The sequence below is a fragment of the Cryptomeria japonica genome, chromosome 10 (genome assembly GCF_030272615.1).
Source record: "Cryptomeria japonica chromosome 10, Sugi_1.0, whole genome shotgun sequence".
NCBI lineage: Eukaryota > Viridiplantae > Streptophyta > Pinopsida > Cupressales > Cupressaceae > Cryptomeria > Cryptomeria japonica.
The window spans coordinates 784,926,560-784,940,396 of record NC_081414.1 but is presented as its reverse complement, the minus strand read 5'-3'; the positions used below and the strand labels follow the sequence as shown (position 1 = coordinate 784,940,396).

At 33.9% G+C, this 13,837-nt stretch overlaps 1 protein-coding gene across 1 annotated transcript in view; it reads left to right on the top strand.

Annotated features, from left to right (window-relative positions):
- The window catches only part of LOC131039274 (protein LURP-one-related 5-like), a 52,205-nt gene extending 38,739 nt beyond the window's left edge, over window positions 1-13,466 (top strand). Inside the window, exons 2-4 of the mRNA XM_057971977.1 lie at window positions 12,846-12,930; window positions 13,032-13,256; window positions 13,341-13,466. Of these exons, the coding sequence (XP_057827960.1) occupies window positions 12,846-12,930; window positions 13,032-13,256; window positions 13,341-13,466 (436 nt within the window). The remainder of the gene's footprint in view (window positions 1-12,845; window positions 12,931-13,031; window positions 13,257-13,340) is intronic.
- The last annotated feature ends 371 nt before the right edge of the window (window positions 13,467-13,837 follow it).

Genomic DNA, 13,837 nt, shown 5'->3' with positions numbered 1-13,837 from the left:
TTGTGACCCACAATATCAATCCACTGGCCATATGAAGAGATATTACAAAATATGAGGGGCCTACACTTGCAGGAAGGCTTACAGCCTAGAGCACACTGCTCAGTCACAATAGGAGCCTCATTGACTACATAAAATTCCAAACTACAATCCAGAGAAGTGTGAACTACTAAGATAGCATCTTCTATGCTAGAATACAGTTCCGGTTTAAGCTTTGTCTATTCCAGTTTGAAACCCTAAAGCCCTTTACCAGAATAACCCTCAAATACATAATCTCTATGAATAATTTTGCATCATATTACATTCGCATATCCATAATCTCCTGTATCTTGTCTATATCTCTATCTCTATCTCTATCTCTATCTATATCTCTATCTCTATCTCTATCAAAATGATCTAATATTAACTGACCTATACCCTATACAAATTTTATGCCTTATGTCGTCTTACAAAGATATATACAAAATCAAATTACATGTCGACCAAATAACATAAATGTATAAACATTAAAACAAACTGTCGATGTCGGATCCAAGATATGTCGACCTCCAATACCAATAACCTTTACTATACCATGTCGGCCTGCATTGTCGATGACCAAAGAAATCCTCCTGACCTATCGGTGTCGATGTCGATGTCGGTGTAGTATATGTGAAGTGCCTCTTAGTACACCATAGAATCAAAACATGAAGTCAGAATACAAAATCATGTTGTCATCAATGACAACATAGTGAAAGCAACTAATAGAGTGTCAATTGCCAACAATCTCCCGCTTTGGCATTGATGGCAACACTCATGTGAAAAATGGTCAAGGTTTCATCTATCGGTTTCATCTTGCCCTGCTCCCCCTGAGATGAATATGAAAAATACTCCATATCTCCAAAACTCCAAAACTCTATAAGTCCCCCTAATGTATACAAGTCTTTTATTCTTTTTCACATCTATACTACTCCCCCTTTGACATCAATGCCATTTGAAAATTCTAAAAAGAATGTCAAAGAATAAGAAATGTACACTAAATATCCCCAAAAATGTCTTACCGGAGCTTAACCAACTTCAAAATTTCCGGATAAGCCTTCTCCAATAACTCCACATAAGTATCCTAGCCAGTTTTGAATGTGCCAGAAATAGATCCAAGTCCACTCAATAAATGTGCAAAAGACTCTTTTTCATTTACCTCTGTCGGTGTGGGCTTTCCCACCATATCCATGCATTATTTCTTGTGTACATAGAGTGAATCCAATCATGGACTCACCAAGCCTCTCAGACTTATGGCTCTTCAAATTACTTTTTCTCTTTCCTTCTCAAGAGTAGAGATTTGGTTCTCCAAGATCAAAATTTGACCATCAATTGATGTAGTCAATGAAATTAATCCATCAAAAGAGTTAGCAATATTTACAATTTTCTCTTGAATCTCCTTTATCTTTTTATCTACATTTGTTGTAAGTATTTCAGTATTACAACATACCCTATATATATTTGTACATTGTTTCAAATAATTTTCTAATAGCATTAGCTTTTCCTCAATCTATTTCTTCTCTATTTCAATTACCTAATCAAAAGCAGCTCTCTTAGCTTGAGTAAACCTTTATAGTGCTTGTCGGTTTGAGATTTGTTGTAAGGATTGGAAGTCTTTTGATATGTGCTCAGTGATTACCTTAAGCTTGCCAGAAGGGCTCACTTCATTCTCAATCTTACATTTTGGGACCAATCTGTGTAGAAAAGTGATTGATTGATCTATAATCCCCTTGTCTGTGGATCCCTCCTTCATCATTTGTTGAGCAGCCATCATCATCAATTTAGTGGGACTCATCTCTGTGATGGTTTTCTTTTCTACCTGAGAAGTGTCAATTGACAATAATGACGAGCCAACAATTGGTTCCCTCTTGGATTCCCCTGTTTTCTCCTTTGATGTTTTATCCTTTATAACCTGCTCACTTGTATCGGTGCCTTCACCACTTGGTTCAGTATGTGTAACTGTCAGTTCCTTTGTAGGAAGAGTATCCTCAACCTGTACGTTTGTATCTAGAGGACAATTGTCCTCAATATTAGTATCATGTACAATGTTAGCTTGTTCATTCTCAGTATTAATTGGTATCTCAGTATTTGTTTTTACATTTGCATTTACCGGTGGCTCAATTTCCACTATCTTAATATTTTTCAAAATTGATGGTGAAGTGCCCATAATCCCCTTTCCTTTTCCTTCAATTGGGGTATCTACAGTGTCTGTCTTGGTTTCTAGTGAAGTAAAGAATCCTTTGTTTTCTCCCAAAAATTTGACCCATTCTTTTTGAGTTTCCTTTATTATTTCATTCACTCTCCCTAGCATCAGACTAGTTATACTATGTTTACTATTGAAAACTTTTCTGTCTATCGCCTCAATTGTCTTGTCTATTTCATCTAGAGATATAGTAACACAGATAGATAGTAGTTCTTGAATTTTAATGTGTTTATCTTCTTTCATAGCAAATAATCTTCTAGCATCTAAAATTTTATATAACTCAGTCGGTATTTGATTTCTATCTCTATTAAGGCTTTCTTATAGATATCCAAGTATAATAGGACTACTTCCTCTACCTCTCTCTATTCATCATCCTCTAACTTTTCATAATAAAAGTTAACATTCTTCAACATGCCATCTTTAGTGATTTCATCTACAATTTCTGCACAAGTTTTAGGTGGTATGATAGTTACATTACCAGTTTCAATTGCTAAGTCAATGTCACTCTTCTTCTTCCTCTTGGCAGTACCAAATGTAGCTGCAGGTGTATCTTAAGGTGCTTGCTTCTGTGCCGGTAGCTTGATTGTGACCTTCCTAACTGGTTGCTTCTTTGCTTCCACCTTAGTTTCCTTCAGTTTCTTCCTAACAACCCTCTTAAATGTTAACAGTGTGCCATCCTCTGATTCAGATTATGTAGTAACAAGTTCAATATGAACTTCCAGATCCTTCCTCTTTCTGCCTTTCTCAGGAACAGCACCAATTAGTGCTTTGATGTCCTTTGAGACCTTCTATACAAACTTACTTGATTTTCCTTCTTTTTTCTCCCTTTTCTTCCGATTGAACTTTGTTTCAACCTCTTGAGTCTTCTGTTGTGCAGTACCACAGGGCCTGTCTGCCTCATCTATTGGTGCATCAATTAGTATTTTTGCGTAGGCATCAAGAATCTATGCATCTATCTCATAGCCCATTTCTTCAATCCAAATCTTTTGGGTCTTAACTGCTTCCATGAGAGTCTCATCCTTCTTTACCATGCAGTATATGTCAATAGAGTATTTTTCTACAATATGCTTAAGTACCCTTACCCCAGACCTCATAGATTTTTGAAATGCCTTAAAATACCCCCATATCTTATCATCTATTTGGCTTCCTAATGCAGTAATTGACTACTTCAATTGTCTTCCTACCTGAATGTCAAAATCCCATTGTCTCTTACCAGAACCGAGTGTATCATTCATAAAATATAACATTAGGCAAACTAACAAGCTCCCATACCGAAAGGTGCCCTTCTTCTCACCCTTAATCTTTCCTAAGTTGATTAACAACTCATCAAGCATCCAACCGCATTAATCTAACTTTACATTATCTCTCATCATTTTGTATGTAGCCAAAATGCATGAACTGGAAACAAAATTCAGCCGGTTTGACTGAGTTACCTTATATCCAATAATCATGCTACCAAATTTGATATCCATGTCGATGATGGTGCTCACTTTCATGGATCTTTTGTCAGATGTAGCGTCGGTGATCTTCCTCACGAAGTCATTTGAAACTTTCTTGTCTAGATGTTGCCCTACCGATGGAAAACCAGTGATTGCCCAGATGGCATCCTTGGTGATTTTGTAAGGTCTATTCAACCATATGAATTCCCCATGTACTCTTCTCAGTACGTATCTAATTATCTCATCCTCAAACTCTGGAATATCAAGAATGTCTGTAAACCCTAGTTCTTCAATATGTTGATATGTTGGTTTGATCTTTCTAGATTCTCCCATTAGCTCACTCATATACATGCCCTTAATTTTTGAGGTTCCCAAGTCCTTGATATGATAATGAATATATTCCCTAGTATCCTCTACATGCACAACTCCCTCCAGAACATGAGAAAATGCTCCAATTGAGTCTTCTAGGGTAGCCACATGTGAATACCACTTGGAAATTGGCTTGGGGTGATCCTTGACCTCTACGACAGTTGAGTTTGCAACAAAAATAGGAATAGAAGATGATCTCGCTTCCATGTTTAAATTAAAATACCTCTTGATTGTTGTCGGTGAAAATCTTCAACAAATTCTTCCAGAGGCCAGTGAAATCGCTCAACAAGAAATCTGATTGCCTTGAATTGCCTCTAATTGCACGTAGTCGCTCTGAATCACTATGAAATCGCTCTAAATGCAGGGTGAATAACAATGAAGTGTATTTGACCTTTTATTCTTCGAGAGAAACCCTTATCTTCCATTGACATAAATGACTGCCGATGAAAGATACCGGATCTTGCTCAGAACATATACATGCCAGATAATCCTCTCCAATATCTGGGACATTTTCTAGAACCTTTTCTCGAGGCATATGCAACATCTTCATGAATTTTTCTACCCCTAAGGCATCTGTCTTAATTACCAGATGAGCTTCCTGCTGGTGCATGAGCAACCTCTTCTTCCGGATAAGTAACCGGGACATTCCCATCTGATGATTGTTCTTCAGTCTTCCTAACCCATCTCTGAGTATGATCTTGTCAGATTTAACTAACCTTCTCTTTTCCTTTTTCATTTGATCCTCCATTACTAACCGATGGATTTCTACTTCTACAGAACATAGCAATATGTCCAACTTCATTGCATGCATAACATGTAACATTATTTTTTTGAATTGGTTTGCTAAAACCAGTGAAATTGCTTGACCTGCACTGATTGGCCATATGTCCAAATTTTCCACAAGCATAGCATTTTACATTCATTCTACAATCTTTTTGTCTTATGACCAAACTTATTGCTTTTAGAACATTTATCGGGAGCAGAATCAGGGTTCTGATTTGTTTTGTCTCTACATTGCCTAGCCACGTGACCAAATTTATTGCAAACAAAACATCTACCGTTGAATTTATAAGCATTAAATTGTCTTACCGATGCCTTATGGTTTTTATCTTCATTAGGAGTACCAGAACTTTGTCCTTGCTCAAATCCAAGTCCACTAGAATCTCCAATCTGTCTCTGTCTCTTCAATAACTCATCAAGCTATGTTGAGATGATCTTGAATTTTTCTTTGTACTCACTTGCAATAGTTAAATCTTCTCTTAGTATTATCATTTGTCTCTCAAGCTCTTTCTCATTACTCTGGGATTGTACCAAATCATTTCTCAACATATCATTTTCATGAACCAACCTACCACATTCTTCAAATTTGTTCTTTAGAGATACATCAAGATTTTCTTCCTTTTTCTTTATGTCCTCAATATCCTTAGACATCCTCATAGTTATAACTTGTATTTCATTCTTCATAACCATGTTCTCCTGACTCAATAAATTTTACCTTGAATGCTTGACGGATGCACGAATACTATAAATAGCTAGTGGACAGTCTATTGCTTCTAGAAGAAAATGAATTGATAAGATGTTTGTATATACGGTTCTCTAGGTAATTTATCGATTATGCCAACCTCTAATGACCAAGTATAGCCATGGGGACCGAAATCCATCGGGTAGGGAGAAAGCCTACCTAAATTCAAATTGGGTCCTATGTAAGGGGGACCAGGTTGGTTTAGGGTGCCCTAGTCGAGGGCCAAGGTGCTCCACACCATGTTCCTCCAAAAATAAGACTAGAAAATTTGAAAATAGGGAAAGACAACTCCAACATGGGGCCCACTTAGTGGTATTAATAGGTGGCATCAAGGTTGGAGTAAAGAGCACCAAAATAGACCTATGGGGAATGGATATAGGACATGCTAAAGTAGGAGTGCAAATATGAGGTTTGAATTGTACTTTTTAAAATTTATTATGATACAACTTCTAAATATTCTTCAGAAAGAATCTCACTATTTGGCATCACTCTAAATCCTCTATGTTCATATGCAAGATCTACCTCAGTTGTTAGACTATTACCTTAGGAACTTTTCTCTAATACCAATTGTTAAACACATCTTAATCTTGAGAGGGGGTGAATTAAAAAAAAAAAAAACTTAGTCACACATTAACCTTTAAAACATTAAATCAGATCTGCAAAAGTAAACAATAAGAAATAGCATACACCACACAAGAATACTAAGATTTTTATTTGGGAAACACGAGGGAAAAACCACAATGAGTATCAGCTCACAATATATTGAATAGGTAAATTACAATATTTTAGGCTCACTGCTCCCTTAATGGACTTGCAGGCTAAGGTACGCTACCCTAGGGCAAGGTACAATGGACTTGCAAGCTAAAGAATCAAAGATCACTTCTTTAGGGAAAGAAATAATTAGATTATAATGAGAAATATAATTTGAACTATTGTAGAAGAAGCATTTCTCAAATTTTGTTAGTGCAATCCTTTTTATAGTCCAAATACTCAGTCACACATATATCACACACTTAAAAATCATTAATCTATCACTAAATTATTTTGCACATACCAACACTTCATATCAACTCTCAAATCCTCACAAATGATTTAAACTTCCTTATATATCCTTTGCAACATCTCAAACATCAATTATGATAGCTCAAATAGGACCTAACAAATGAAACGTGCAACATAACATAGGTCAACCTCAAAATGCATTCATTATCATCAAAATAGATTCAAATCAACCTAATAATTAATTTAACTCCTACCATACCATAACACATCCTTCAAATCCAATTAAATGGATTAGGATCAACCACAATTGAATTAGCATACCTAGTCAACTCAAATATCAACATCACTATCAAAATTGCTAATTGTTTATCTCTTTACGATTTAAGAAAAAATTAGAACATTATATATACTAATATGAAGGAATTGAACACTGTCTACAAACTTTCTACAAAAATATCGTGAATTAATCAATCATCAAGTGTTGGTGCAGAAGAACAACATCACTAAACTAGTAAACATTGTGCAGACCAGATAGACCAACTATGTGACATCAACATGATAAATTATATGCGCCAACATACCTGAAACTCATATCACTAATCCACCACACCATACTTATCATATCCCCAAAGCTATTAAAAGTTTGTACCAATCACCGTAGTAGAATGGAACGCATTCTAGTGAGCCAACAGAAACACCTTACACAGACAAACTATGATCCAGAGTACAGACCCTCATAACTTTTTGTGTACCAATATGAATGACATGAAAATAGTTAAAGGGATACCTTACATACTCCTTATCTTAACTCTAGAACCACACACCCAAAGTATGCAATGTGGAAAAATGCAAAGCAAATTACCAACCCAAAGACATAGGAAATCACAGTGTTCTATACTTAGGCAAATTTTATCAGCAACCAAATATGAAAATGAACTCAAACATCATCCAAATTACTTGTTGAACATGTAGACACTAACCAAAATGACCATATTTTATAACCAAAATATAAATCAATGCATACCACGTATTCAGACTGACTACCATTTGATGAACCTCCAAATTGTCTTCTATATCTCTAACCAATCTAAAAGGGCATAATTTCTCTCAAATGTCTAGCACAACTACTCTCAAATATGCCCAACACACATCATCAATGACCACAATACATACTCCTAGCATTTCCTCAAAGACAACACATATTGTCACACATCAGATTAACATCAATGACAACACATATTATCAACAATGCCCCCATGATTGGTGGGCTACCATATAGATCTCAATGAATGGCACACATATATTGTAATCTATAAATTGTGTTTTTAACTTTACCATATCTACAAAAATAAATTATTTTTAAATATTAAAAAATATTAATAATTAAATCTTTAAAAAAAAGTAGGTTTAATACCTTTCCATACATGGATGATGTAGATTCTTTTTTAAGAAGTGTGCACAATACTCTACATGAAATGGAAAATGAAGGAGAGAAAATATTTTCCTTATGATATGGTATAAAGATGTATGATTCAGATAATTCAATAGTTGAGCTCTATTTTTTACGCCTTATGAACATTATGGTAGGGTTAAATTTGATCCAAAGTGCTCCAAACGATCAAGAAAATCCTAATTTCAAGCTCTTATAGTTATAGTCTCTAAAGCTTAATTTTGACCCAATAATGAGTAAAATTAACATTCTTGAATGTCTTAAATTCAATAGTGAGATTAAATTTTCTCTAAGAATCATCCAAAGAAACTTATATAATATTAAACTACAAAGAGAAATCTCTCAAAATATAATATTCCTATAGAATGTTTATGAATCTCCAAGTCGCCATTTGAAGCCAAGAAGAGTATACTCAAATTTTTAAAATAATATGATCTATGGCATAGATCTATTGTACGGTTAACATTAAGAAATCTACACACTGATACCATGTAAGACATGGATATAAAGATAGTCATGTAAGATCAAGGAGCTTCAATAAAAGCACAAGAGAGATAAAAAACGGGAAAATAATTTTCTTCTATCAAATGATGGATATGTCAATATGATTACATTACAATGAGAAACCTTGTATATATAAGCAAGGATAAAATATTTAAGATTGTGACAATTGTCTTGATCTTATGAACTAAGACACAAAAATAAAATAGTTTAAATAAACTTAACTTGGTTTTGAAAAAAACTTAAAAGTAAACTAATTAAATAATATAGTCTATTCCCACCAACAACAAAAAATCATATTTTTTTCTTTTATTAGATAGTTTTCTAGGCTCGGCCCACATGACTTGTGTTTTTTTATTTAGTTGTTTTCCAGCGCAGTCCGAGTGACTCTCGTGGAGTGAATTTTTTATCCTCCAACCCCTTTTTGTGAATAGTGTACTTTTAAAATTATTAATGATAAGCTCTATTCATCAAAAAAAATTATAAAAAGAAATTCATTCAAAAATCATGATTAAGAGAATTTCTCCATCATAATAATATGTTATTATAAAATAATTAATTTAAAATATTATACAATTTTATTAATATAACATATTTTTAAAAAAATTGAAAATATATGATAAAGAATCATATTACGTCAACCAAAAACCCTAATGGGTCCTTCAAACAAAAAGTTGGTTAATAAAAATTGTAAAAGAAATTATTTTATTAATGATTATTATTAAACTTATATAGTCTTAATCTTAGATCCATGTTTATCTCATATAGAATATTTTATCTCTATGATTACGTGTCCCTATGACATGATAACTCATTTCCACGTATTTTTTAAGAAATTAGTGAAAAATTTAATGTAGGATGGCTCAACTACTCTCGTCCAATGCAAACATGTGCTAAATTGTGTATTTATTAAATAAAAACCGTTTAAATAATAATGCTCCCTTGTGGTTGGACTAGGAACAAATTAATTCACGTAAAATAGAGTGTGCAATTCGAAAATTGTTTTCTATTACAAACCCACAATAATAAGTTGATAATAGATGTCAAAGCCTAAATGAACTCTCCAACAACTCTAGGACGGCTATACTTCATTAAATTACAAATAGAAACATATTAAATGTTTTTTGGGTGTTTTAATTTTTTTCTGGTTGGACAATATTAAGCATATGATAAAGAGGGTGTCTAACGAAACATAATATGCTAGCTATATTATTCTAATGAGCTTGTGAAGGTTGACATCTTTTAGGATGAGGATAAGGATGATGATGCAATTAGATATTATTATATAGTGATATTAAATTTCATTAAAAAAATAAAATGTGATTTCTATACAATATATTATTAATATTTATTTAAAATAGTAGTGTTATTTTGGATATGATTTAGATCAATTTTATTTTTTTAAATGTGTTGTTTTTGTCATGATATTTGTTCTAGATACATGAATATATATTCACATACTTGTTAATAATTTTCACTTATGTTGGTTATAAATGTGACAAATGTAACTATTGAATGTAGGTTTTGTTGAGTTTTCCCGAACAAAATGACTTGAGCTTAGGAAATCTCAATTTCTTTTGAAGTGATATACCAACTAAGCTACTTTCCCTATATGACCAACCCATCATCGATCTAAGTGTGGCTTATTTTCAACACCCCTCCTTGAGCTACACTATAGGTGCTTGGTGCCCTTAGCCCGGCCTGGCTCTGATACCATGTTGAGATTTCATGGACCAACTAATACTCAAACCTAGGACCTCCCATTTGCTACTAAAGTGTTCTACCAACTAAGCTACTAGTCCTATATGACCAAGTCATTGGCAATCTATGTGTGGCTTATTTATAATAGGTTCCCAAGTCAAATATGTTTCGATCACAAACCAATTCTAAATTGCAATGATGTACTATATTATGTGTAGTGTATTGTTATCATTTAATTGTATGTTTCTCACGCATGTTTTCAAAATTGTGCAAGTTTATTTTAGATATGTAGCAATGTAATACTTTGTTACCATTTGACTATGAAATTGTGTGATAAATACAATCAACCATATTAATGCACCAAGAAAATGGTGTGTTGGTAAAGTTTCATTTCAAATATGTTGAAGGAAAAGGTCAACTATATGTGATGGAATTTGTAATAGACCCATTATGGATCTAGTACTAACTCTTACAATGAAGGTGGGATAAATAATTCTTGGAGATGATATAAACAAAGTGAGAAGATTTTTTTGAGTGGGTGACTAAAGAAGAGTTGTCTGATTGCATGTAAATAAATATTAGCAATGGGACTTATGTATTGATATCACATGGATTACATCAAGATCAAGAGGGTGGATCTTTTTCAAGTACAATGCAGATAAATCCTAACTACTTTACAAGAATAGACTTGCATTCATAATATAGAGGTCAAACATCTATAAGAAGGAATTAAACCAAATAGACAAAAAGAGTTTGGATTATAAAAATGAGAAAGCTACAAAGCTACAAGGTAAAAGGGGAGTGGATTGTTTAGTAGAGATGTGGAGACGATGATATGGATAGAATAAAGATAGTGATGCATATAAAAAGTAACTGGTATGTTTTGTTAAAAAGGAATAATAGTGGACATATTTGATGCAAATGATGTTTCCTAAGAAATATAAAAAGTGAATTCTTATTTTTTAATTTTGTTATAATTGTATGAACCTTAACATAGTAATTACTCAGAAACTTACCACACTGGACTTCTAACATGTTGCATTTATTTATGGTTGTGCTTATGCCACACATGATTTTGTAATTTAGACTCCCCAAAATCAAAGTCACAACTTGAAACTAAAGATTATTCGTTCTTAAAGTAACAACCTAACAATAAATTTATCATCTTATACCTACAAAAAAAAAAATTTAAATCACCCAATTTCAAATGACAAAAAAAGAAATTATAAATCAATTAAGAACATTCTCCATTTACTTTTACATTTAAATCAAGAACAAATGAAAAACCATTTAAATACATTACACTTCAAATAAAACTCTAGAATTCATTCACGCATAAAATAAAAATTAATTAAAAATGAATTTGACTCTACAGGAATGAATTCCAATTGCTAAAATAATCCTTTCCATTTTTGGAATTAGAACAACTATCCTTCTCTTTTATATAACCCTTTCCAGTTTTAGAACTACATTGACTATCTCTCCCTACTAAACAACCCTTTTCATTTTTAGAACTCCAATGGCTATCCCTCCCTCCCCTACATTAAAAACTCATTATTATATAAAATGGAATTAAGATTGAAAAAACTCCTGGTCAATACTATTAGATTTCCACATTCCATATGAAAATTGTTTGTAGTTTCTAGATTAGATTGTATAAACAATTTTTAACCATCAATATTTTGAATCACACTCTCTCATCTATTGTAAAAATACAAGAAAGAGTTCAAGAAAAATAAGATGGCATGTTTTGATCAGGGCTTCCACTCTCACTCTTTTTTATTAGAATAAGAAAACAAACACTACACATTTGACTCGTATTACACATAATAACTCACTATCATATAAAATGGAATTAAGGTTTGAACCTAATAGGATAATATGGAATTAGGGTTTGAATTTAGTAGGATAATAGTGGGACAGCTATTCTGGCTTCAAAACAGTCAATTCATACACCGTGTTATTGACAAATAAAAAAAATCATAGCTGTTATTTGCAAAATCAACGATGTTAACCTTCACGTTAATGGGATAATAGTGGACGGAAGCAAACATGCATTGGATTCCTAGTTGGTGGGCAGTGAGTTTCCATCCTCTAAATCGCTTTCATTGCCTACCTCGTGTATTTAGAAACAAAAATAGTATTAAAAATTAGCTGCTTCCTTGTCCGCAGTAGACCACTTTCAAATAAATATTGCAGTGATAAAAACAGGTTGTGACGTCGGTACAGTTTAGCGAAGCCATGAGCACTGCAGAAAGTATGGCGACCAAGAACAGATGACGTTTGCAGGGCCCGTTGCTCAATTCCCAAAAGGAATCCCACATTACACACGAGTACTGCATGTTTTTACTGGTCCCTCAGTCAGTATCAAGCCAAATTGGTACTTGTAAAGATATTTATTAGAAAGCCAAGGACTAGAATTACACCCCTTTTTGTTCGATTGGTTTATGATAACAGGCAGGAGTACCTGTGAACTCCAAGGATGTCTCAAGTTTATCCTGATCGTTCTTACATGGCGTCTCCCCATCTCGATCCAAAATTTTGTTCAAGATCTTCAACCCACTTCACAGTTTGGAAGAAATCCCTCTTATTTAATGGTAACGGATTTACTGCTTTCGATTCATTGGGACATCTGGTTTTCAGAGTGGATAACTATGCATCCAATGTTAGAAACGAAGTAATTCTCATGGATGATTCAGGCCAACTTCTTCTTACATTGCGGCGTAAGGTATTCTTCTCCTTTCCTCTTACCCTAACAACATGAATATCAAGATTATTTGCCCCAAATTCTTCTTACATAAAGTCTGACATCTGTTTTGGATTTAACAGAAATGGTGTTTTGGGAAGAGATGGGAAGCATTCAGAGGAGACCCAGTGGAGTCCGATAAGCCTGCATTTAGCCTTACAAAGTCTTTGGGCTTTTCATATAAAACTAGGGCAAACGTATTTGTCTATGGAAGTAGACAAATTAAGCAGTGTGATTATCAGATGGAAGGGTCGTTGTGCAAGGCATCGTGCACAATATTGAGTGCCTCCGGAGAGATCATTGCACAGGTATTTTCATTTGGGAAATTTTCTCCAATTTATTAGCACGGCTTGAAAGTTTGAGAAGCTGATGGAAAGTGTGTGCAAGTGCAGATTAAACGAAAGGAAGCCAAATCGGATATAATGCTGGGGAATGATGTTTTGAGCCTGGTTGTCGAAGCGGGAGTAGATCAGGTATTTGTAATGGGGTTGCTTATCATGTTTAATCAGATGAGCTAAGAAAATACTTGGTAGCAAGCAAGCTGACTGCAAATGGGCTGGGCACTAGACAGAACCATAGAAATTAAGCTTGTTGGAAATAGGCTGGGCACTAGACAGAACCATAGAAATTAAGCTGGTTGGAAATGGGCTGGGCACTAGTCAGACCATAACTTGTTTTCTTCCTCGAGAATGGAACCGCGGACATTTTCTGCCGTTGTAAGACCCATTTTCTGCCAACTTCTGTCATCCCCCAGCTTTATAATGTAAGATACAACACCAGCTTTATAATGTAAGATACAACCTGTCAAAGGTACAAGTTCAACTGTAATCATTAAATTTTGAAAGTTATATGAGAATATCAAATATATTGGGCTCCGTTCTTTGCACAA